The 26,769-nt window shown below is 36.7% G+C and overlaps 1 protein-coding gene across 6 annotated transcripts in view; it reads left to right on the top strand.

The window, feature by feature from the left end:
* The first annotated feature begins 7,258 nt into the window (after positions 1–7,258).
* ARAP2 (ArfGAP with RhoGAP domain, ankyrin repeat and PH domain 2) overlaps positions 7,259–26,769 on the top strand; it is a 115,288-nt gene continuing 95,777 nt past the window's right edge. For 2 of the 6 annotated variants that reach the window (XR_008206450.1, XM_052681801.1), the window contains exons 1-5: positions 7,260–7,392; positions 12,754–13,773; positions 20,322–20,392; positions 21,379–21,458; positions 26,443–26,528. Coding sequence is in view for 5 of the 6 variants with exons in the window: in XM_052681801.1 (XP_052537761.1) it covers positions 12,893–13,773; positions 20,322–20,392; positions 21,379–21,458; positions 26,443–26,528 (1,118 nt within the window). In the remaining variant the exon portion in view is untranslated. Of the gene's footprint in view, positions 7,393–7,587; positions 8,283–10,319; positions 10,452–12,753; positions 13,774–20,321; positions 20,393–21,378; positions 21,459–26,442; positions 26,529–26,769 lie in introns of those variants that run through there. The other 4 variants (XM_052681802.1, XM_052681803.1, XM_052681805.1 and 1 more) reach the window with 4 other exon arrangements.

The raw sequence follows: 26,769 nt of genomic DNA, 5'->3' as shown, positions 1-26,769 counted from the left end.
ACTTTGCTCTGCTATGAAAATAAATTAGACCGTGTGATGCAGACACAGTACATTCTATTTTTATACTCTTTGTATAATGCAAAGTTCACTACGTAACAATAAATGTGTTTTGCTTCCTTTATTGATCTCATCATACTTGAAAATAAGAATGAAGGTTTTTATTCCTGCCTTTCATACTCTAACATAAGAGCCAGCTGAGGGCTTACTTGTTTTCCCACATTCACTTAAATGCAACATAGTGTGCTTGGCCCAAATTTGCTCCTACAACTATGTTAGCTTTCATAGAAGTTTTAGGTGAACTGGAAAAGCAAACAAGAAAACAATCTTATATTCTTGATGAACTGTCTTGTATATAAATTAATGATAACTATCAATCAGTAGTTTAATAATATTCCATAGGAACATATATTATAAAATGCACTGACCTAAGACATTTGTTGTGGTCTAACCCAGCAGGCAGCTGAGTCCCACATAGGTCTTTGCTCACTCCCTGTCAGTGGACTTGGGTAGAAATCCAAAGAATCAAGGTGAAAGTGCAAGAAGATGTCTGTTGAGATAAGGGCAGTTTAATAGTAAAAGAGACATTATTGTTTAACAAGTTTAAAATACTGCCTATGTACTGACCTAAGACAAAGATATTTGTTGTGGTTTAACTCGTTAGGTACCTGAGCACCACACAGTCCTTTGCTTGCTCCCTTCTCTCCCAGCGGGTTGTGGGAGAGAATTGGAAAACAAAACTACAAAGTAGAACTCAGATTTGAGATTAAAAACTATTTATTTAGACGGAAAAGGAAGAGAAAGAAAAGATAATGACAAAGGTAATAATACCTATGTACATGCATATATGTATATATACATATACGTGTGAGCACAAAACAAGTGGTGCACAAGTAATTGCTGATTCACTGATGCAGTCCCCAAGCAGCGGTTGATCTCCTGGCCAACTCATCACTATTTTTCAAGTTTATTTTGCATTATATCATATGGTATGGAATATCCCTTTGGCCAGGTTAGGTCCGCCGTCCTGGTTCTGTCCCCTCCCAGCATCTTGTGCCCCTCAGCTACCCTTGGTGGGAGGACAGTATGAGAACATGAGAGAGCAAAATGTCTCAGTACAGCACCACTCAGTGAAACTAAATCATCTGTGTGCTACCAACATTGTTCTTTTTCCTGAAACCAAAACATAGCATCATACCAGACATACCAGATGAAGAAAACATCAACTCTATCGCAGATGAAGCCAGGGCAGTAAGGAAAAAAAAAAAAAAATTAAAACTATAAACTGCAAGAAATGACCTCCAAAATAATTAATCACCACCAGCTGACTGATGCCCAGCCAGTCCCCAGGCAGTGTCAGTCCCCTCGGCCAGCTCCCCCAGTTTAATCATTTAATCATTCTGCATGAGGCCACATGTTATGGGACAACTCTTTGGCCAGCTTGGATCAATTGACCTATGTCAGTGGCTATGTCTCCTCCCAAGTCCTTGTGCATCCTCAGACTCTTTGCAGGCAGGGCAGTGCGAGAAGCTGAAACGTCCTTGAATTATGTAAGCACTGGTCGTCAACAACTAAAATATCAATGTGTTATCAACATTGTTCTCATCCTAAGTCCTAAACAAGACATTATGTCAACTACTAGAAAGAGAGTTAACTCTGTCCTGGCTGAAACCAGGACAAAATTTCAGTCTACACTCAGGGTGCATGAGTCCTTACCTCCACTGACTGGCAAGAGGAACTTCTAGCCCATCTAATCTACCATTTAGTACTTGAATATAGACCTACAAAATCTAAGAAAAATGAAGGGGGAGATAAAAATAGCAGGATATACAAATCCAGGTAATAAATTATCCTATTTGTATTCTTCAACAGGAGATAATCTTGATCTAGCTAAAACCTTCTCTGCCTGAAATCCAGCATGATGCAGTATGCATTTCATGTGCCTCAAAAGCTGCTTTTACTGATTGTTCTGTTACAACGGACAATTTCTTGCAGGTGCAAGACAAGCGAGTTTTGATGAAAAAAAAAAAAAGTGGCCTTTTTCAGGCTGTACACTGAAATACTCTCATCAGTTTTCATTACTTCTTTTTCATGCCCACGTAGACATTTGGTGTACTGTAGAAAAGGCAATGAATGGTTTAATGCATAAATTTAGACTGGATTTTCCTTTATTTTTAAATTTATTTCCTTTTGATTTTGTTTCATGTGCAAAAACTGTGAAGGCCTCCAGGATTCTGAGCATTCATAAGCAAGGGGTAAGCTGTGTATTGCAGCAGCTGAATAGAGCAAGTAAAATGAATTCTACACCAGTGTGCATAAAGTGAAAAGATTTATTCCAGGTTTTGGTCTTTAAAAGGTTTTTTTCCTTTATGCATACAAAACTGAATTATCTTGAATCAAAACTTTGTGTGATCCATTGGTTTTCTAATTATTTCATATGGAAAGAACAAGATTACCACTGAGTCTCTGAGGGGCCAGAATCCTGATTAGCTGTTTACCTGGAGAAGCTCATAATTTCCACAGCCTCTCTGCTGTTTGTCTTATTTTATAAGATTAAATAATAACCTAAATATAACCTCTGGGAAAAACTAATTCTTGAAAGAAAAATGCCTTTTTATGTGATCAGCAATAACATTTTGTAGTTATTAAACATGATTGATGTTGTTTTAATGTTGGTGTTTAATTATGTAAGAAAAATGATAGGCTTTGCTATCCAGAATTGAAGTGACACTTATTTAATTACAATTTTAATTAAATTTTAGGAAGGAAGAAACTGTAGAAACATGAGATGAAAGTGTTTTGTTTTCACTTGTCTCTATTCTTTTTCTTCTGACAAAGTCTTAGTCTCATTACCCTGTTGTCCTCAGTAATGGAGTTAAACTTTCATTGCTCTTCTATATACATTACATTTGCATATACAGTAAGCATTCAGTTTCATCTTCTTCATAGCATCAGAACCCTGAAAGTGAGCTAACCATCATGAAATGTTTTTGTGTTTTGTTTTGTTTTGCTCATTCCTTGTGGAGAAAGCAGTGACCTGGAGAAAAATGTGAAATTATATTGACAGTGATTGTACTTTGGAAAGTTTTTCTTTAAAAGTAGTTCTGTGATGTCTATTTTGTGTCATTACTTTCCGTGCCGAATTTTCTCACGCAGCACACAGAATGAAAGTGGGAGGGAGGTATTTGAAACAATGACCTTTAAAACTAATAGCATCTTTAAATGTGTCATATGTGGTTTCTGTAGAATGTGAGCAAGCCAACACTGTGTAGATAAAACTTTAATGATCTGTGATTCATTACAATTCAGAGAACAGCGCAAAAGGTGAATTTGAGAAAAAGTTAGCACTTTGATGTGATGGAAAGTTCCTCAGAGGGATTACTTTTCAAATAAGTTTAAGAATGCTCCATTAGATTTCTCAAAGATGACAGGAAGCTATGTCAAGGTAACGAGGTCCCCTAAATGAGAGCAATAGCAAAGGGAAAAAAAAAAAAAAAGCCTACCGCATGCTTTGAAGCTGCGTTAGTATTCAAAAGCCACTAGAAAACCGTTAAATATAAATGAAAGAGAGAAGTGCCGGGATAAGGTCCCACGCTGAACACAGGCACTCTGAAAAGAGTGTTGAAACTGCCCCTGTAGCTTTTCAAGTGAGAGATAACTTGGAGAAACCCTAAGTGACAACTAGAATGAGAGACTGATATTTTATAAATTTGATTTTTTTTTTGTTTTTGTTTTTGTTTATATGCCTTTCATTTGAAGCAAGAGCTTAATCTCCTTTCCTTGCTAGAATAAATCTGTTGTTTTCATCTTCAAGCTTGTGAACTCAGGTGAATTTTTATATATAAGAGATGCTTTTACTTTGCCATAAGCAATGAATTCAAATAAAGCAGTACTGCAGGCAAAATTCTCAGGTTGCCAGCAGACTGAAGCACACATCAGTGCATGTGAAAGTAGAGGATCAGCAGCCCTTGGGGCTCCATCTGCAAGTTTGGGAGTCAGCTCAAGAGCCAGGATGTAGGATAGTATACAGCGTGCTTTGGCCAAAGGCAGCTGATGGGGCCTTCCTTAACTTGTCAAAATCTCACATTGGTGCAGGGCTGTCTTTTGAATTATAATCTTATTAGACTCCCATTGAGAGGAAAGTATAATTCAGTCTTTCTGACTCATCCATCACCACAGTAGAAAAGGTGCTTTTAGAGTGAATATAATTGCTGACGTTTACGTATTTTTATTCTCAGAAAGAGTATTTCAGTTAATCTGAATAACTTCTTGCCTATGGAAGATTTTACACATAGAATCGAGTATAATAGACAATACATAAGCCAGAAAATACACTGTAATGAGACAGTAATCTACATTGGTGAGGGAAATTAAAAAAAAAAAAAATCAGGAGCTGTAATGTAATCAGTAAGCAGTACATTAGCCTTCTGCACCAGCTTTATGTCATTAGTTTCAAAATTAGCATATCAGTAACAGAAGAAAAAGATTACGTTAAAAGGGACTGCCCCATCAGCAGTTTTAGGAAACAGAAACTGCATTAAGGTCAAACATAAAGTCTTTAAAGCAAATAAACGGAAAAAGTCACAACAGACATTGTGTCATACTGGTGAAGAACATTTACTAGCTTATAAAGTGATAATCTGAAAATACAAGATTATTTTAAATGTTTATGTAACCAAAATTCTGAGTGGACAGGCTAACTTACAGCTTTCGCTATGAGCCGCCTTCTTGTATGGCCATAACTACTTTAGGATAAAAAAAGGCACTAATATCTTTTAGAGGATATAGCAGAAATCTTTCAACTATTACTTATAATTAATTTCCAAACTGAAATTTTATCTACACCTACTTAAAAAACATTACCAACCTAACAATATGTTGTGATAGCAACACAGAACTTCAAGGGAAGAATAAATTATCAGATAATAAAATCTGCAGTTTTTAAGCCTGCTAACGGTTTTTAAATACTCAAGAATATCAGCAAGCCTTAGAATAGAATTGTGCTTTGTGTCATATCTGAATTACATCAGAATTAAAAGAATTAGTTTTCTTTTGGATTTGTGTAAGGATGTTGTTTAAGGTTTTTTTAGGGTTTTTGCTGTTGTTTTTTATGAAGTTCTGCTTTATCACGTTGGTAGAAAGCTGCCATTTCATGCTCTAGTAGGCAGAACCATATGCCATAGATAAACCAGAGTCTTGAGAACATTCTTAGAATCTGATGTATTCTACTACTTTATTTCTAACAAAGGGTAAGACAGCTTATAGGTTTCCCTGATGCTAGTGATGTCATTTAGGCACTTCCAGAAAAAGACAAAAAAATCCTGAACTCTGAAAAGCATGGGGTGCCTTAAATTGAATTTCTGGACATTTTTTCTGGATATTCAACTAATGCAAACAGAAACATGAGGGAGCTGGGATTGTTTAGTCTGGAAAAGAGAAGGCTCAAGGGAGACCTCATTGCACTCTACAACTTCCTGAGGGGAGTTGTGATGAGGAGGGGTTTGGCTACTCTCAGGCAACAAAATGGACTCAAGGAAATGGCCACAAGTTGTACCAGAGGAGTTTTAGAGTAGACATAAGGAAAAACTTTTTCTCTCAGAGAGTGGTCAGGCACTGGAATGGCTTGCCCAAGAAGATGATGAAGTCACCATCCCTGGCAGTGTTCAAGAGGCATCTGGATGAGGAGCTACGAGATATGGTTTAGTTGCTTGTGGTAGTGGGTAGACAGTTGGGCTAGATGATCTTGTAGGTCATTTCCAACCTTGTGATTCTATGATTCTACAGTTCTATGTAAACGCATTTGAGAAGGTCTGGCATTTAAACCCTCACAAAATCCTGTACTTCGTTGTTTTATACTGTGGTCTAGAAAAATAACTAGCTCTGGCAAGACACAATGTGTCAGAGTAGCACCATGTTATGCTCTGAGGGAAGGTGCTACCAAAGAACAAATATTAATATGCTGAATATAGTCTCTTCTATGTGGATTCCGTGTGAGTGTCTGACAGCTTTTTTAAACACCAATCTGTGTTTCTGTGGTTAGATTCCCTTTTCTAAGTTGGCATTTATTGACATTCTTACTGTTCTGAATAGGCTTAGCTGGAAATCTTACGTAAATCTGTGTTTGGATGAATCTGTGAGTAATTAGATTACAATCTAGAAAGGCCGTGTCCAAAAAGAGCTTTAGTCTACTTACTTGAATCACATCTGTGAGGTAATGTTCGAAAACATTGGGGATCATGTGCAAACTATTGGGAGTGACATTGTGCCAGACTTGGCCAAAACATTAGTGAAAACTGAGTCAAGAAAATGATAAACTTCTTCAGAGTAAATAAATAAATAAGTGAACCCAAAATGAAAAGTTCGCACCAAAGTTGGACTTGCCATAAAAATTGCTTGCACAATGCAAGCTTAGGAGGTAAAACTGAGTATATTCTTTGGTTTTGAGGCATTTAAAAACCAGGAGGTGCAGCAGGATCTCAGAAGTGTCTGAGCACTGATGGAATTGGTTCTGTAATGCCAACCTTCAAAACTTCTAATTGTGTCACAGAGTGAAGAAGTTGTTTACATTCAATGTGTGATCCCCAGAACTCATTTTACAGCTTGGTGCTCCGCAGGCACCAACACTTCTTAAGCCTTGCTATAAGTAAGGCGGTTTGGTAGGGCTGTGTTTAGCATGCACTGAGCAGTCTTTGAAGAAGCCAAAAGAACCCAGGTTTGCTTGCTCCTGAATGACGGCTTTAATTACCAGTCTTTTCCCAGCAGCTCCTCCCTCCCTTTCTGCCTTAGTTAGAATGCAGGCGTCGGATCTCAGCTGCTGGGAGCCCGGCAGTGCGCCCCGGGGTTTGGTTACAAACACTCAGAGGTGATACATGAGGAGGAAGATACTGTGCCCACTGAGGGCATGAAAGCACTTCCTCGTCTCACTTGTAATAAGGCTGGCTTCAACAGCGCAGCAGTAATTCACAGATGTGAGCGAGTTGCTACAAGTGGGGGGATTAGACGTGGTAGTTAAAACTTAACAATTTTATTTTAGTTTTTAATCAAGCTATCACTCACCGGCAATGCCACCAGCGCTAAGGCAACGAGGCTGCATCGCTCTCGGGGCCAGCCGGGAGCTCCGTGTCTGCTGGCTGGGCCTTAGAAACGGGCAGCCCACCCCACGGCCCACGCGCAGAGGGGCGCTCCCCACCCGCGCCCAGGTGCGGCCGCCTCCGGAGGGAGGGCAGGGCGGGCGGCGGCGAGCTCCGTGCCTCGGGCGCGGCTTGCCCGGGAGCAGCGCGGGGGTGGGGTGCGGAGTGAAGGCAGTTGGAAGGAAGGAGCGAGCGGAGAGAGAAAAGAAAGGTGAAGCGGCCTGAAACGCAGCTCTTTTTTCCCCTTGTGTTCTTGGCCACCGAGGTAAACCGGTCTCCGCGGGCGCGGAACTCTCGGGACCAGGGCTGCGCGGTACCCGGTGCGAGGGTGGCCTGCTCGCTGTGCGGGCTGCTCCGGGCCGGGCTGGGCGCTGCAAGCGCGGAGCTCCTGGGCCGGGCGCTGTGCGGCTGCCGGTGTCCTGGCCTCGGCGCCCCCTCCGCACCGCTGCGTGTAAGCGGGCAGCTCGGGGCGAAGCGCTGTGCTGCAGGACGGGGAACCGCTCGGAAAGTCGGGCTTTGGCAGGAGAGAACTGGGAGGCAGCTAGGAAGCACTTTGCTTCCTTTTTGCTTTTCATCTTGGTTATGTTAACGGTCTGTAAATGGCATACCGAGGAACTGTGCTTTATTTATTCTGCGAGTAGTTTTCGGGAAGTTAGACGCGAACTTCTCTGTAGCTGCCCACGTATTCCTGGGAATTCTCCCGAAAAGTGAATGAAACTCACTTTGCAGAAAGCCGGAGGGGCGCTCGGATGCCCTCCCTGTTACAGGGAAGGCACGGAGTGAACAACAGCGCCGGGTGTTGCCGCAGCAACTCGCCCCAGTGCTCCCGGCCGGTTCCACCTTCAGCTGCTTATTCACTTCCTCGCTCTGGAGACGCTTCTTCACGCTGTCTGCAAGCTGTCCCACTGGAATTTCTTGCAGAGCAAGGTTTGACTCCGAATTAGCAAAATTGCTGAACTTTTCTCTGAAAGAGAGTTATTCTGCAATTAAAAAAAGACTAAACAACAACAAGAAAAACAACAAGAAGGAAACATTTTGACAGAGGATATACTTAAAGTATTTCCTAATCAAGCACTGTGTTGAGTTGCACTTGATATCTTCATTGCTTTTGGGAAAAAATCACTTCTGGTTGCATGACTGCCATGGGTTTCATTGGTATGTATTGATCCAAAGGTCTAATGCCTTTAGAATGGTCACTCACGAGAATTTTTCTGAGCATTCAGACAACATGCTGATTGCATTGTGTTGGTTTTTGGAAAGATCTGTAATGATTTACGACCTTCCAAGCCCGCTAATCTTATCCACTTGTATATAGTTATATACAATGGGAAGATGAAATTCGCTGCCAGGTTTGTCTGTCCTTGGTAAGTCCTAGGGTAGTTGTTTTTTCCCCCTCTTCATTTGGAACTTATCTAGTATGTGGCTGAGCAGAAGTTGGGAGCAAGCCTGAACTTGCTTGCGTTTGTTGAACTTATCATTGAAAGTGAGGTTGGCTTGCCATGTGCTTCTGAAAATTTCTTAAGGCTAATATTAGTACTATTCTTAAAAGAAAAGCAAGTCTCTTTTGAGTATGGACTAATGAGAAAGAATATTTCTATATTCAGCTATTTCTTTTTGTTCACACGTTTAATTAAAAGCTGGTTTGCTTGCTTGCTTCAGCTTAGGTTCATTTGTCATGGCACATTTTCCAGTCAGTGTCATACTGAAAGTTTTTCCAATTCGAAATTCACGGAGTGATGGCTGTATCAGTTGGTACAGGTTTTGAGACTATTAGATGCAGGAACATATCCTCCATGTGAAGAAGAGTCCTGAAAGTGATGCATTGCTTTTCTGTACCAGTATTGTCCTGTATTCTTTGGGGCAGTGCAGTTATTGATTTCTTTTGGGGAAAAAAAATAGCTGCTCTGCCACTCTGAGTTCTTCTGCCTCATTTTGCAGCTCCTTCCAAAAGAGTGAGAGAAGAAGGATCTTAAAATCATTTTGAAGAGGGTGTGAGAAACATCATCTCTGCAATAAAGTTGAATAATCCCCTCTAAGACTTAGGATGTACAAAACAAATTGCAATTAGTCACATGCCAAGAGTATATTTGCTTGGAAGAGAAGACCAGATGGATCTCCTTGTATCACTTTTTTTTTTTTTTTTTTTTTTTTTTTTTTCCTCCATAGCTATCTGCACACTGTTTACTTATTTTTGTAAAACTGATTAGTTGAGTATCTTCCAAGCAGCTTTATTTTGTATTCCCACTCTAGCAGTCTCCCTGTTTGTATAAATTCATCAAATGGTTTTTATCTAGGTTACTCTACACTGGAGGATATGAGAGTGTATTATGAACCAATTTTATTTAGGCAAGACCAGATCCTCCTCTCCATCTTCCCTGTTGTTTTTTTTGTTTGTTTGTTTTTGATACTTATTTTTGCCAAAGACAGTGGGACAATCTATTCTACACTGCTTCTGAGAGTGAAAGTATGGATGCAGCCTATAAACTAAACTTAGATACTACTGTCTACTTAAATTTCCCTCATGATACAGATATTGATGTGAAAGTAAGTATATAAATGTGTATATATTGCTACATCTTCATATACAATGTTGTGCAACCTTTTTTAAAGTTTGTTATGCCTTATTCTGCAGTTCAAGTTATGGAGGAGAATGCATTCTTTTTCACTGATACTCATTACTTGGAAACAGTGTACTATTTTGGATGAGGTGTTCCTTGAGTTCCATTTTTCTGTATGCTTTTTGAGGCTAAAACATTGCAACGTGAGAAATGATTTTACTATTTATCCTCTGGCCTGTGATATAAACACTCACCTGTTTGTAGATTTGTTAGTTACTTAAAGCGTCATCTGAGAGCAGTTATACCAAAATAAACATAACCCTCCCCCCCGGTGCACTAACACATGGCAGTGAACTTGCTACCTAATGAGCTGTATAGGTAGGCCAGTTTTGTACAATTTCTTTAAAAGGGCTTCAGCTGGAGATGACTGCTGAAAGAAAGAATGGCCTTGGCTTCAGCTCGTAGCATTGTTGGCATTTTGTGGTCAAGAATATCTCTGCAGCAAGCAACTTCTTCCTTTCTCAGTCTGCTGTGCATTATGTTGCAAAATGTGCAGCAAAAAGAAATGATGTTCTGCAAATTTGGAAGTAGAGTTTGTTCTACAGTAGATAATCCATTGTGTTCTGGTTTGTAGAGAGATGGATCCAAGTAACTGATAATATGAAATTGTTTGAGTTGCTGAAGTAACAGAGCTGGAGGTGTTCCAGCATAAGGTGTGGGCAGAGCTATTGCATGTAGAAAACAAAGTACTTAGACACAGAAAAGTGTAAGTAAATAAAAGCTGCTTACCTAAGTGACTTTTTGTCATTGCTGAAGGTGGAAAGATTGAAAGAATGATACTGAGTGAAAATCAATGCTAACACCTCAGGGATAAAGACCCTAAACACATCACAAAACCAAGAAAGATGGAAACTGCTGAGATAACCAATTTCAACATCAATTTTGAAATACTTAGATTGAAATGCTAACACTGGAGTGTTTTGTTTTTTTTTCATATGTATACTTGAGTACATGTACTATTTTTTTTTTCTTAATGAGTACATGAAGCACTGAGACACAAACAGTTCCTGCCTGACTTTTTTGCTTGCATTAGTCATTTCTGTAGTAGTTACTCCATGCTAAGAATATAGATTCAACTTCTTGACAGAATGTAAAGAATATGTCTTTATATATGTATTTTTCAGGGGTTTAGAGGGGTTACGGGCAGTAGTGTTGAATTTTATGTTTTGTGAAGGACTTCTATGAAAAGCTTGAGGAAATACTGATGCCTGAAGTCTTTAAAGGAAGGATGAAGATAGCTCAATCCAAGCTTGATTGAATTGAATTGACTTAGGAATCATACAGTGAGAGCTTTCTCCCTAAAAAACTTCTTGTCTTATGAGATGTTGATATTGGACTGGCCTGTAGAGTTCGCTCTCCAAAGAAGTTTTAGTTGTGTGCCTTTCTTATTGAAGAAAGTATATCACTGTTTGGAACTTTTGTGAATAGAGATCAAAGCTGATAAAGATATAGCCCAGTACAGCTGAATATATTGGCAAGAATGTAGAGAGTTGTTATAAATAATGAAATTTATGTAAAAATAGTGCTGTGTTGATATATATATATATATATATATATCTGTATATGTGTGTGTGTGTATATATATAAATATATGTAATCCACATTTATATATATATATATATATTTCAGAAAACAATGTAGGTTTGTTCAACTTCTCTTTTTTCTCTTATTGTGCCACACATGCATACATACATGGTATAAGTGTGAAGATTGTTTTCCCCTGTTTTTTATGTCTTTTTTGAAAGTCTGAATAATGATTTAGTTATTCAAAAGGCATTAGAGAAATATATATGTAATATCTTCTCTTTCAGCTCGGTGTTTAAGTCTTAAGCTACGCTACTGAAGCTGCTTTTTCTTCTCTGGGTTGCTTAAGGCTAGTACCTGTGTGCCAGGATAGTTGCTACTGTAAGCAGCTTTCCCCAAGGCCAAGTTACTTTGTATACAGGAAAAGACAGGAGAAAAAAAAACAACCAGGTTGACCGCTGTTGCCCTTAAACTGGCCCTTGAACATGTGATTTCAGGGTGTTTCAGACACCTTCAGAGTGGTAGCTTCTCTGTCTGCTTTGAGTTGTGTAAATCATGAATTTGGAAATGGCCATGAAAGGATGGAGAGCTGGTGTGAGTGAGCTCTGGGGAGTGCGAAAACTGAGTTGGAAAATAATGAGGACACTGTAATGGACACTTGAGGTACTGAAGGTCCCTTGCACGAAGGCCAGAACTTGCTTCTGGCTGTGTGTCTGCCAGTTTGTGACTGAGCAATTTGCTTCCTTACCAAAGCTGAACAGCTAGTAGTTACCTGGTTCTTGTCCTCCCTCATGGCAGTTTTCTGAAGAGCCTGATCCACGAGGTGTATTTTGATTGCCTCCACAGTTTTCTGGCTATGGTTCTTTAAATAATTTAAGCAAATTTTTTCCCTCATAAATTCTCAGAAGTGACTCTCTCTCTGCAAACTCCTGTATTGGTCGATACTTTTCCAGTGGGATTCTCATTTGAAAACAGCTTGAACCCACAGTTCACTAAAAATGCAGTAGTCAGTGATTTTTCCCTTTTCCTGTTGAAAATGTATTTCTACATTAAGGAGTATGTAAGGCTCAGAAGATAAAGTAGTGGCAGTCCCTCTGTTGTTAGCTGGTGCTAACGAGGCAGTGAGAAAGCTCTGGGTTCCAGCTCTGTTCCTGGTCCACTTTTTCTACCCTTTATATCCAAGTTCTGTAGAAGTGTGTGTCTGAAGATAAGTTGTTCATATCTTGAAACCACTAGGATTATGTTTTAAAATTATTACTTGTGTTAAGACTTTGATTTTCTTTATGCAGTCAATTGTAAAAGGATGGAGAGGTCATGTTATTTAACCTGCTTGAAATTTGCATAGATAAGAAACTTTAAAAAATTACTGTACCAGTGACAAAGAGCCTTTCAGAATTTTATCCAAGATTAATGTGAATTCAAGCCTTTTAATACAGTGATATGTCTCTTTTGTTTGCTTCTAATTTTGTTTTTCTTTTGTGTAGGTTTGCAGTCTTTAAAAAAAAAACTGAAGTGCTTTGAAGAAGTGTCTCAGAGAAACTGGTGTTTTCTGTTGGCTGACTGATGACAAATTTAAGAGAGCTCTGTTGCTATTAATTATGCATTTATCCTGACTTTTTCTACATGACCGTGAGGGGCAATATTCGGAATGAAACTGCCATCATGTCATCCACAGGCAGTGGCACTGATATTGAAGAATTTTTGGTCAACATTAACTTGGGACAATATCTTCCTAACTTTAAAGAACATGGCTATAACATTGTGACAGACTGTATGGGAATAAATAACAGTATACTTCAGCAAATGGGAGTATTGCCTACAGGCCATCGCAGAAGGATACTTAAGCAGTTAGACACTGCTCTTTCAAAAATGCAAGGAAATTCTCTTTCCTGTGACAGTTTAAAACGCAAAGAGCTGAAAGGTTTAGAAAGGAAACAATATTTATTTTCAGACAAGGATTCCCCAATAAGCCATTTAGAAGTAAATGAATCTGGCTTGATACCTGCAATATCATTGGTACAACTTCCTAACAAAGCTTACACTGGTAAAGAAAGATTCAGAGCTGGAGTGAATGATGAAAACTTTCCAAACTCAGATTTTTCTAGTTTATACCAGAATTCAGACAGTGTACTAAAAGCTGCAAGTGGAAGTATGAAGATGAATACCGAGTCAAATACATTGCTGGAAAAAGCTGCTGCATACCAGACTGATGAGCACTTGGCTGACTGTGTAGCATTTTGTGATCCTCTTTCACTCACTCATTCGTATGAAACAAAATACAAGGAAAACAAACATCAGATGTTTGCTGTTGAGGAGGATCTATCTGATAGTGAGACACATTCACCGTTTGTGAAGTTTAAAGGAGAAATGATAGACAATGACTTATATGATTCTTGTACACAGAACAGTGTGAAAGTATTTCCAAGAACAAGCCGATCTTTTATATTAAGGCATCGACCAGTACCAGAAATCCCTGAATCAAGCAAAGTTGAAACTTCATTGAGGTAACTGCTGTTTCTTTTTAATGATGAATTGTTATCCTCAGAAAACTCATGGGATGGTTTTGAGAGGAAGAGTAGGCGTGAGGTGCCTTTTTGTGGATTTTTTTTTTTTGTGTGTGTGTGTGTGCTGTAAATATAGTGGGTCTGGAATGAATAATGCCATATTATCCAAAGAAGGATTAAGCTTCAATGCAAGTTAAAAGTGCAGAAGGGAATATATGGGAAACTTTAGAATTATGCACATTATAATCTCTGTGATCATCTGTGCCTCTACTTATTTCCAAAGAAATGAATCCTATTGCTTTAGAAATAACCCAGGTTAAGAACAACTATATCAGGCATTTGGTAGACTAAACCTATATGCTCTTAGCCATCTATATTCTCTTAGATAAATACGGCCTGCTATATAAGTATAGCATTTCTATATCCAAGATATAGATGAGAAAGAATGAAAATATGCAAATGTTACAAAAATTATACTGAAAAAAACGAAAGCTGTTGAATGTATTCTGAACCAAAATGTTACAATTAATTAGACACTAGCCCCAGTATCAAATGAAATCCTGATTCATAGCGGAGAAAATGGTCACAAAATAGTAAATTCATGAAGACAATCAATCATCCTAGAAAGATCTGTTTCTATTAGGGAAACAGCACTTAAAATTGTGAAACACAGATAATCTTGTTACTTTTTAGAACCTATTCAAAGTACATCTTCAGGAAAACATTGTCCTTTGAAAATAAAAGCTTATAAGAAAATGGGTTACATTATTTAAAAATATATAGGAATTTTTACACAACTACATGTATTAATGTGCTTCTATCTGAAAAATGAGGCAAAATTTAGGAGAGCCACCTTGTCTATTTCATGCATTGTATGGTGTAGCCATCCGGAAAGAATGTATCTGTGTGAAGCAGTAGTTATTCGGTGGATTGCACGTGTGAACACGGGAAGATGATTTTAAATCTTAGCCTTAAAGCACAAAACTGCACTAGATTTTATGTTGTTCTAAAATAGAATAAAATACTTAACAGTGGAATAAATTGTTTTATACTGTGTATCTAAAGCAAACCCTTCATAAGTCTCTTAGACTGATTTCTAAACTCCTCATCATTTAACTGTTAATTCAGAGTATGAATACAACAGGTTTGTGATGTTAGTTGTTGGCTTCTGCTGGTATTCGCATACCAACAAAGCTTGGCTCTTAATGATGCTTGCAGTATAATTTTTATTTATTTATTTCAGGAATTCCAGTAGGAAGAAGTAGGGGAGGGGTGGGGAAAGGAAAACATTCCACTTTCTGGTTTCAAAATATTCCCGTGATGTGTGTGTACATTTTTATTCCTTTAGAATGCTACTCAGTGGCATTTACTGTCTTGAATAAACTTTTGTTGCTTCTTTTGCAAAGAGGTGGTGAAATGTAAAAGTAAAGATCTGACATTAGAAGTTAACTCTGTTAATAAGTCTCTCATAATAACTATGAATATTAAAAATAGGAGACAATGAATGAGCAGTTGACCATGATATTATGAGCTGTATTCACAGAGTACCTTCCCACAGCATCTTAGAGAGAAGAAAAATTCATGCAAAAACATATGCAAAATTTTGTTACTGTAGACATATCCAAATCATGAGGTTGCACTTTTTTAGCCACTTTTTTTTTTTTTCCCAAGCCACTAACTATGCCTGGAAGGGACATGTCTGAGAATGTTTTGTATTTATCTTGTCTTTTTCATCAGCATATCTTAGCAGTTCGAAACATCATTAACAAGTTTACACATGCCTTAAGTGCAGAGTTTTCCCAAGCATTTATAAGTTTCTTTCAGATTGTTGAAAGATGTTAATGCTAAATAGTGGAGTACAATTGTTTGAACAGGTGGGGAGGCAAAGATTTTTTGCAACAAGTAAGAGATCTTTGTGTTCCTCAATATTTTTTTTTATCTCTGCCTTCTGAAACATCAAGTTGTGTTTACTGAAATGGAAGTATAAACATTTTTCAATGGGGAGTGCCTTTATGTTAGCTTTTATGGAGCAAAGCTATTCTGGCTGAGCTGAAATGGGAACCGAGTGCAGAAAAAGACAATAATAAGTAGCTTTTGAAAGAATATTCTTATGTCTTCTGAGAAAGAATCAGCCAGTAAAAAGAATATACTGTGTTTATAGTATTCCTGCCATCAAAGTAAATCCTCCAAATTCTGATCTCTTAGTGACTGATGTTTGGATGGGTCACCAACTTCATTACCCACCATCCTGATTTGTGAACTTGAGTTTATGTTCTTTGTCTTTATGCTCATTTATAACAATGTAAAAATGCTGAAGGACAATTAGCAAGTTTGTCTGAGGAAGATCAAGGGTAAACCAGAATTTCAAAACAGAACTTAAAAAATATTCTTGATTAATTCTGTTGGGTACTTTTTCCTTTTTTTTTTTTTTTTTTCTTTTTTGGTTTTTTAGAGGCAAGAAATTAGTAAAGAACTTTCAAGTAGTAGCTTGCAGCATCTTTAACCTCAGGAAAGATCGTATCTGTCTTATAGGATTGCATAAAGAAGTATTCTCAACTGACTTCTGTTGATGGATGCTGGTTTTCTTATAATTACACTGTGTGAAGGCTTTTCCCATACAGGCAGAGAATTCCAGCTGAAATCTACTGGGAAACCTAGCATCGTCTTCTGGTCATGCATGGATATTAGTCATTAAATTTTTATGCAAGGAAATGCTTTTCTCATGATCTCTTGTGTGCCTTCTGGCACACCAAGTTGGTACAGTAGGTCTCCTTGCAGCACTTAGTAGTGCTGTGACTGTATAACTTTTTATTACTAATAATGTACCTGCCTCTCCTGCAATCTTAGCTGCTCTCCTGTGCTATGCTTTTGCTTCTGGCTCTTGCCTGTAAAAAAACATGTCAACTGGTAAGTCACCATGACATTTTGGAAGTGGAACTCAAGATAGTTACAAAAGTGCAATAAAACTCTGAGCCTCTGCATTTTGTATTTAAGTCACTAGTTTGAATTTGTTAACATGCATTCCCACTAATGCTGTGGGATCGGACAGAGTGGGCTGAAAGTTCTGGGTCTCTTGATTCCTTTGGCAATTTCTGCCATGCGAGTTAAAATCTGGTGTCTGTAAGACATAGTGAAGGTAGTGCAATGGATGGAGCTAACCACATACATGCCTGCAGCCATGATTAAAGATAGTACGTACAGAGATAGATAGGTTCTGCATGCCTAGGACAGTGTCCTTTAGCAGGCACTGATGAATGAGATAGCTGCAGTTGCGTTCGTTGGAGCTGCAGTGCTGTTAATGGAAGACCTGAAAGCAGATTTATAACATGGTAGAACTGGTTGTGACACTGAGTGCCACACAGGTTATGTTGGAGACCGACATACTCCATCTATGTGTGGATTTCTAGACATCCTCCAACTTAGTGACTTGTATTGCTCAGTGATGGAACTGTGTAGATTCCTCATTAAAAAAAAGAAGAAATAAACCAAAAGTAACTACAGAAAAGTTGCTGCACTGGCAGTGAACAAAGGTGCTTGGCCTTAAACCAAGCTGTCCATTGACAGCAACTTCCATGGTAGACACGTAGCAGGACTGGCATTCTACAAACTATTTCTAACATTAAAGGAATTAGAATTGCTAATGAAGTTCCCAGCCTGGTTCTCTCTCTTTCTGCTCCATATTCTTCCACACAGGACAGTTTTTAGGTAGTAGAAATGGATCTCGCTCTTCCTACAGCCAAGCACCTCCATTAATTTGCTTATACAAGCAGCCTATGAATCCCAGAGCTCCGGAGTACTTTGGATATGTTTGTTTTGTGGGAGGACTAGAATTGGAGCTGACTAGCAAACCTGTTTTGAATGAGTCAGAAAACAAAAGTTTCATTCACTTAAAACACAACAGATTCATGCCAGTAAGGGCTCTGAAGCACTGGCTGCTTGCGATGAGCTCTCTCCCTTGCATCACTGGTGAGATGGCAGGTGGAGAGAGAATAGAACTGCTCTGCTCTGCCCAGCACTAAGCTCTCACTTTTCCAGTCTCTCTCATTGTTTATCAAGTTGCTGCCTCATCACGCCATTTCATCCTGTTTGTGCACGAGGAAAGAGAGGCGGGGAGGAGTATGCAGCTTGAGCCACATCCTGTGTCTCTTGAAAATAATGGGCCTTAATTTTTAAAGTTACCAAAAAAAAAAAAAAAAAAGGAAATGTGATGGAAATTGTTATTTTATGTTTGTATTATTGGAACTTTTTGATTTGAAAAGCATTAGACCATTTGCAATTTTGGAAATGGTTAAGAAACGAGACATATTTAGATAGACACCAGTGATTTTGATGTGAATGAATTGTTTAGGGGTGAGGGGAAAGGGGAACATCTTATTTGCCCCCAGTAAGTCTTTTATATTTTTTTGTCATTCAGTTCAGGAGTTAATTTTGTACAGTAACTGAGCATTGATAAATTCTAATTTTATATCCTGCACTGTATGGTGTTGGTTTGTTGTTTTTTTTTAAATGTAATCCTTCAAATAGTCAAACTAAGCTGTTTCATTTATTTCTGGAGATGGTTTTTATTTGACATAAGGTAGAATATCATTTTCCAAAAATTCCCCCCAAATTTACTTTACATTGCATGTAAAAATGCTACAATTTGCTTTCTAGCAGATTTTCTTGCCATGTATGGATTCATACATGAAAGTATGTAGAAATTAAAAAAAAAATGCAGGTCTTTATAAGTTGATTTATTTCTTTTTTTCTGGTGAGTTTATCTGTGTTACTTTTTACTCATTACTATTACAATTACCAACTTCTAAATCCTTCCACTCTGAAACTAAGCCATTGACTTGACTGCTTTACATAAAGAAGAAACTGATCATTCTAAAAGCCCTTCAAGTCAAACCTGTTTACTGTTTCTCTTGAATTCATGTTAATGCTAGTTAATACTATTAAAAACGTTAAAAAAATAAAAAACTTAACAACAAACAAATGCTGTTTATGTTGAAAAATACTAGTTTTGGTTCTCTTGTAAACATATCAGGTAAGTTCAAATGCATCAAATACATGATTGCTGTGTAATTTCAAAAAAGATGTAGCTGCATCAGATTTAGTGAACTACTTGAATAGATGCGAGGTATTGTGTATTTTTCTTTTTTTTTTTTTTTCTCTCTTCCTAATTATAATTTATAGAATAAGTAGTTATTTAGCATGAGTTAGGTTGTAATCTACTTTAACTGGGCCAAACCCATTCTATGTTTTCTAAAGCAAGAATTTTACGCAACATCATCTGGAAGCATAAGTGGTATAACAAGGATAACATGAAATAACAAATAACTTTATAAAGTACTGCTTCTATGTTGAATTTAATACACTATCTGTTTTATGAGGGCAGATTTAGGCACGGATTGGAAAGAATGCAGTATGGAAATACGTGAATGTATTCCTTCTGTCATAGAGAAACGCCAGCCTATATTATGAAACAATTCAACGTGGACTTTATGAGTCAGTATTTCTAAAATCTGAAGTATAGCTAGTCATAAAAGAACATTTCTCAATATGTCTAGTGGGGAAATGAAAATCAGATATATTGATATTTTTATTAAAACATACTTATCTTTGGATTTGAAGGGCAGAAGACCCCCAAACTCTTAATAGAAACTGCAGCAATCTTACATACAATCTTATGTATCATTTATCAATCAGTGGGTATTCTGTAAGGATGCACAAGGGTCAATATCACTGTTATTTCAAGCAGAGAAAATAAAATAGAGAGATTGCTAGTTATTCATGTTAACAAGGGTGATATCAGAGCGGGCTGCTGCAGCACTGAAGATAGGTCAGAAATGTATTACTTCAGGCATGTTTTTTACTGTTCAGTTATTCCAAAGTTGCCTGAAATATCAGTAGTAAAGACAAAAATGTGATCTTAACTGGCATATGCCACTGTACAAGAAGTTTCCAAAATGCATAGGGACCAGCACAACACCAATAATAAAATGATTTTTTCGTGTGTGTATGTATATACATGTCCTTGTCTATCTATAAAATGCATCATGGCAGTTGCATGCACGTGCAAAGCAATTTCAGTTATGTTACAGATTGAAAATTTACTGGGAAAAAGTCCTCACTGAGAATTAAACATTTTCAGCATTATTTCTTTCCATTGGATCTGGATTTTCATACCTAGACTCACTATATGCTTCACATTTGAAGACTGTCTTTGGAAGTGTAGTTTTGAATGCATTCACTGTATATGAAGTAGAAGGAGAAAGTAGTTCCTCGCACTTCCTTAAAGTCTAAATAAATATTAAGACCAATTAAAAAATAAAAATATTCTGAAGATACCTACTCAGATCAGTGAAGTATTGTGTCATAAAGGGAGGAAAGCAAGTGGTTGGGTAGTATTTAAATTCAATCAGGAGACTTTCCCAAAACTTAGAATTGGCTATTTTTATGTTTGTATGTATTCTTAATGACTTGTTTAATCGCATAATATGCTTTTGTTCAATTTCTGGGATGTTTCACTTAATGTTTTTGTTTTGTACTATATTTTGTTCAAGTTCCCTTCAGAAAAGAAGAAACATGGACGTTACAGACATATCTTGTGCTGGGAGGCAAGTTTCACAAAAAAGTGAGTCAAGCATGCTGGTACTTCTATCTTGAATCTCCAGAGAAAGGAAACCTTAAATCAGAAGCTGAAATCTAAAATTGACTTGCTCATTTAAAGAAATACCAGGCTTCTGGAACGCCTAAAAAAAGTGATGCATAAAATAGCAGAGCATGTAACCACTTCTCCTTTTTCACTTAGTTTTTATTTCTGAAAAAATAAATAATTTTTTTAAATAATTAATTAAAAAAATAAAAATTTGAAAATCCAGATTTTGAACTTTAGTTATTTTAACATGACTTTTTTTGATTATGATACATTGAGTTTCTAAGATGGGATGCAGATTGTTAAAAGCAGAATCAGCTTTTTCTCGAAAGCTTTAAGCAGAGTACTTCTGACTAATGTTAGTGAGAATGGTACTCCTGGAAATAACAGGAAATTAATTGTGTTAAATAGTTTACTGGAAGAAGTTAACAGTGTGAGTTGCACGTGAAAAAAACCAAACCAAAACCAAAAAAAAACAGTTTTTAGACTCCAGAAGTATGTCTTGTTTGAAATTATGCGTATCAGTTTCAAGCAGATGGTTGGTGATGGAATGAAAACTGAGTAAAAATGAAATAGTTTTATTTGTTTAGTTTTATGGATTTTGTTTTTTAAAGTTGGAATCAAGTTTGCAATTACTGCTCCTGAGAGAGTACAACAAAAGTATTTTGTTTGTTTTTTTTTTTTTAATTTGATAGCCTGTATGCAAGCTCTATCTAAATTATACGCTAGGAAGAAGATGCAGTAAATTGAGTGAAAATAATAAAGGGTATTATCTGAAAAAAATTAACTAGAGTTCAGTTTGAAATGGGGAAATTCTTGTTTTTCAATTTTTACTTTGATTTTTCTTTTTTTTCCTGAGGAGAAAAGAAAAATCAGAAGTAGAAAAACCTGTATCTTTTGTGATTTTTTTTATCAGTATCTTCTTGAACATGGCAGTGTATGATGCTATATTTTTTTGCTTTAAGAAACTTTCTCGGAAGAAAAGCCACCTGTCATATCACCTTATGGAGAAACCTTTTTTTGGGACAACCTTAAAGATGTTAAAGTAAGTTGATAAGTCTGTATACAAATGGTTCATCTTCTCTTTAATTTCATGCTATGTACTGAATACTGTCCTTAATTCTTTTTTTGCTCTCCTGTTTCATTTCTCAGTACCTTTTATGTCTTCTTTAGTGCATGCAGAAGCTTTATATTTGTGAGCAGGCAACTCAGCCCCACACAGCTGCTCATTCTCTTTCCCTTGATGGGATGGAGATAAGAAATGGAAAGGTAAAAGTGAAAGAACTGATGGGCAATTTATTAGGTAAAGCAAAAGACGTGTGCGAGAAAAGCAAAACAAAGGAATTCACTGAATAATTTCCATTCACAGGCAGATGTTCAGCCACTTTCAGGAAAGCAAGTCTCATCACATGTAATGTTTTCTTTTGGGAAGGTACATACCACTACTCTGAACTTCTCCCTCTTTCTTTCCACTTACCCTCAGTGTTATTATTCAGCATGACAATCTATTGTATATCTCAGATGGGATATGCCTTCGGATATCTTGGATTGGGTATTTTGTCCCCTCCCAGCTTCTTGCTCAACCGAAAACTACTAGAATGGAACATTCCTTGTCTTAATTTAGCACTGTTCTGCAACAACTTAAAGCATCAATGTTTCCACCACTATTTTCATTAAAAAATCTAAAACACAGCATGATATGAGTCAGTATGAAGAAAATTAACTCTATCCCAGTAAAAACCATCACAACAGTATACATATGTATGGACTAATGACTTTATCTTGAAATACACTTTGTAGTGTTCAATAGTAATACAAACTTGTGGCCATTCTTTGTTGTTGTTTTTTTGTTTGTTTGTTTGTTTTTGTTTCTCTTGAAAACAGGTGAGTATCTCTTTTCTGCTCAGAGCTAGATGCTATCGTATTGAATGAAAAACAGTCAGTTACGGATAGCTGCAGGCTACCTTAACAGCTTTCTTGTACCTTCTTAACTACAGTATCATAGTACTTTGTGCCTAAGTGAGGTTAAGTAAAGGATAACCATTGGAGCTGACTAGTAATGGTAGAAGTGGCTTTTCTCTTTTCTGATAATGCCGTATCAAGACTGAGCATCTCTGCACAGACTCACAGAAAGTGTATGAAAGTAGCTTATATGCTAACTGAGGTGATATAATAGTCACTTGTGGCCATATGCTTTTTATTAGTTCCTATATATGAACGTTCTGAGGACTTCTATTATTTTTTTTACACAACCACAAACTTGCTGTACATCACTTTTGTGGCAAGATTCTCTGAAGTAAACATTTTTGTTGAGGTCAGTAATTGAACAGTTGGTGCTATATATGGAATGTGCACAGACGTCTGAGTCACATGGTGTTCTGAGAGGTTAACTAGCTTAGTAAGGCATCCAACAGATGCTGTGAATCTCTCCCTACTAATGCTTCTGACTCAGAAATTGTTGCTTCTTTTTTTACTTATCCGTTTCAGCTGATCTCAAGCCACTGACTTGAGGAAAACTGTAGATAATTATTTTCTGTCTTGGTCTTCATGCTAATGTTTCTCTTTTTCAACTGTTGTAAACTATTGACTAAATTGAGCATTGAAATTAAACCGTTCAAATTGCATCATGTAATGAGAGGCTTTTTAAAAGCATAAAAATGATCTTTAGTTTTGATGTGTACTTTCTTTTCTTTGGAATTGTGTTGTGTGAGTTTTTAGTTTTTCATTGTTCGCTTTTTAAGGAGGTGGGCATAAATTCATGGCTTTTCCTTCTAATTCTTGTTATGTGCAGAAAAGTTACTTCTAAGCTTTTGTTTTCTATTGCATAGCCTTGTCTATGCCAGTTATTAAAACGTCTTGTACAAATTCAAATTTGAACTTCTTTGTAATTAATTTAATTGGATGAGCAGTTTTTCTAGAAAAGTTTTCTAGCCTTGTTATTTCTTAGCTTTTTTTTTTTTTTTTCTTGAAATAGTTGGTTATAATAAAGCATATCTGGGAAGATTGTCTGCAATTTTTCTTCCAAAGGCAGCAAATATTAAAAGGAATCAGCAACAAAAAAAGACAAAAAAAAAAAAAAAAAACCCTGTGCTGTTTATCTAGATTAACAGCTCAAAATAGAATTGCTATTTCTGCTGGTTGTAGAATCTCAATTAATGCAGTGTATTACAATATACTTTCTCTGATCTGAAGATTTGGATTTTAATTATCATTTTCACGTAAGTGAACAGGTTTTTTTTGAGTTATACTTACCACATGCTAGTTGGAAACTTCATAGTTGATTTTGCTTCCATTAGAACATAATTGCAGACTAAGGTCATACAGCAAAGTTGTAAAGCAAAAGTCCAAAGATATGTTTAATTTGCAGCTATTTTTCCAGTAAGTATCACATATCCTAGGAACAAAGTTTAGCCAACCCTGCATAGTATCTGAGATTTTAGTAATTGTTGCTTCATTTTTTTAAAAAAAACAACTTTGCATGAGAATATAGTTCATCTGTATTTAAGAAGACAGCAAATTGTTATAATGACCAAAGGAAGCCTGTTCTAAGTGGTTAGAAGTTGACCATTAACTTTCTTCTCCTTTTATTGGTGTAACTAAAGAAAGGCTTCTATAGACTTTATAAGGGGAGTGTCTGTAGAAACAAGCAGTGAGTCACAGCAGACTAGAGATAAGTGAGCATGAGAGAACAGTGAATTAAGGAGAGAAAGAAAGTTCAGTTAGACTTAAGTGAGGAAGAAAGGCAGCTAGAAGCAGAAACCCCTAAAGGGCAACCTGGAGAAGGAACATTTTTCTTTAATATTAATTAAAGAAAAGCACAAAAATCCTAACACTTTACAGCTGACATACTATTCTGTTCGAGTAAAGAGTGAAGTATATCAGAAATCACTTTTTCAGTGAAGGAATTCTAAGTTCTTAAGTTTGGTTTCATTTCCTGCTGTAAATTCTTAGACTAGGTTAAGCACGCATATTGAGATAAATAATCCATGTGAGCTCTTAAGCATTGTGACACTGTGGAATGCTGGCTAGATTACAAGTCTTAGAACTTTAAAACAAGGAAGACTTCATATTTGAAAAGGAGGAATTCTTATCATTAAGGCTCTGTTATAAAACTGTATTGCCTTCAGTCGAAGACTAAGGAGCAGGTCTCAAGTAAAATCGAGAATAAACCACTCAAGTAAATAATGAGTGACATGTAGCATATAATGTGACAGTAGTCCCAATACTCATCTTAGTATTTAGGTTTCCTCGCTTTCCATTTTGACTAGCAAAATTGGCTGACAGAAAAACCTTTTAAACAATAATGCATCTGAATTACTTCCTGATCAAAAAAGGTTTATACAGAGCTGCCAGCAGGCAGTTCCATCTGCCTGCCACCTAGAAGCCTGGTATCTTCCTTAAGCGTGGGTGCTTCCTATGCAATCTTTTAAGAAATACTTGTTTCTACAGGGGCAACTGCAGGAGAAAAGACTCCCTACCTTTTCGTAATACCTTGGAGTTATAGGAGGTGGGAGATAACAGTTCTATCTCATTTTGAGTTTGAGCATCTTGCAGAATAATCCTGTAACCAACACATGGGTTTTCTTCTTTAATTTGTTTTTTGTGAGTGTTTTTTGTGTTTGAACAGTACTGTCTGTCCCCCCAACCTTTCTTCATTTCTGGATTTCTATATTTTAAACTCTTCTAGAAATATAAATGTATTTGTCGATATCTCTTGTAAGTTCTCAGGCCCCCCTCAGTTCACTTGGCCAAGTACTGAAGTACTTGTCTCTTGGTTATTTGTAAAAGTGGGATGCTGCCACTTCCCCTTGTTTTATGAGACAAATTTTAAGCACTTCATGGGCAGTACATAAGGTGCTTTTGAGTTTTCTGTTTCAGTTGTTAACATGATGTAGGAATGTGGGGGGTTATTTATTTATTTATTGTCTAATCTGTGGTTCTACAATGCAGTTAGCAGTGTGGGGTATGTGGTGGTGGGGTTTCTTGTTCATAATGTATATGACTGGCAGAGGAAGGCAAAATGTTCACCAAAGGTTGTCCTATCAGCAGCCAGTGATTGCCTCAGTTTTTGCTGTAGTGCACATACACATACTCAGTTTTTATAATCTTATCATTTCATGTTGCATAGGTGAAATCATCAAACATAGGATGAGATGCTGTTTCTCAGAAAACAAACAGCAACAGTTGTGAAAGCTTACCCAATTTTTTTCTGTGCTCTTCAGCTTTATGACACACACTTCAAAGCTTAAATGAGTAAATTAAAACGTTTCTATCATGAAGCACGAAGCAATTCATTTTAAGTTTCTTTTTTTTTTTTTTTTTTTTTTTTTCTTTTTAAAGGAAGAAAGATGTTGAGAAGATTAGTAATACAGTATGATTGTCAGATCAAGTTTAGGAAGTGTGAAGTAGGAAGTGTGATGTGTAATGTTCTTAAGCAATGTTAACCTTGATATTTTGTACAGTACAAATAATGTGTCGTAAAGATTTCTAAACAAACATGAATAAACATATCTTTTAGAAAGAAGGATGGCAAGAAGATGCTAGATATGTTCAATATGACTGAGTTCAGCTTTAACGTAGGAATGTAAATTTGCCTGTATTTTGTCTTTGATCTACTGTAAACACTGTATATTCAATTTAGAGAAGTATTAACATGAAAGATAGACTATGAGTAGCAAATCATAAATGGTATACTTATCATGCACTTGACATGTGGCTCTTGAGCTTAGAAAATACTCAGCTGTTATTCAGGAACAACTAAGGTACAAATATTTCTATGCACTGAGGTTCTTTAACTTTTTTGTTTTTTTAGTATTTTGGACTACGCTCAAATATATTTATCTGAATTAAAATGGAGATATTGAAAATAAAATACTTTTGGAATGTGTTTTTTCAGATCCGTGTTACATGAAAATTTGGAAAAGGATAACTTTGCCACTTGGTCTGCTGGTGTGATTTATGTCTAGAATAATTTAAACATTATTTACTGTTTCACTACACACGTTTGTTATGGCTTATTTCTTTTCTAGGAACATCATAGGAATGAATTCCTGGCTTGTGAAAATAAATCAGATTTGGAAATGTCTGAAGAATATTCTTCTAACAGGAATATATGGTATTAAATAGGAGTTATCAAAAAAATTAAAGAGTTTTAAATTTAGAGTTATTTACTGATGTAATAAGTAGAGCTCTAACTCTGACAAACCAAGAGACTGTATGTATTTTGTTATCTATTTACTTAACTTTTCTGCTATTTTAGCTTTCACCTCATGCCATAGGTGACTATCCTAAGACTGTCTAATCTAAACTTCAGAATCTTTTGTGAATTTGGGAGATGTCTTATTACTTATCCCTCA

Source organism: Tympanuchus pallidicinctus, unplaced genomic scaffold, assembly GCF_026119805.1.
Source record: "Tympanuchus pallidicinctus isolate F22 unplaced genomic scaffold, pur_lepc_1.0 scaffold2, whole genome shotgun sequence".
Taxonomy (NCBI): Eukaryota; Metazoa; Chordata; class Aves; order Galliformes; family Phasianidae; genus Tympanuchus; species Tympanuchus pallidicinctus.
Note: the sequence above shows the minus strand (reverse complement) of the source record. Positions and strands in the feature narration are given on the sequence as shown.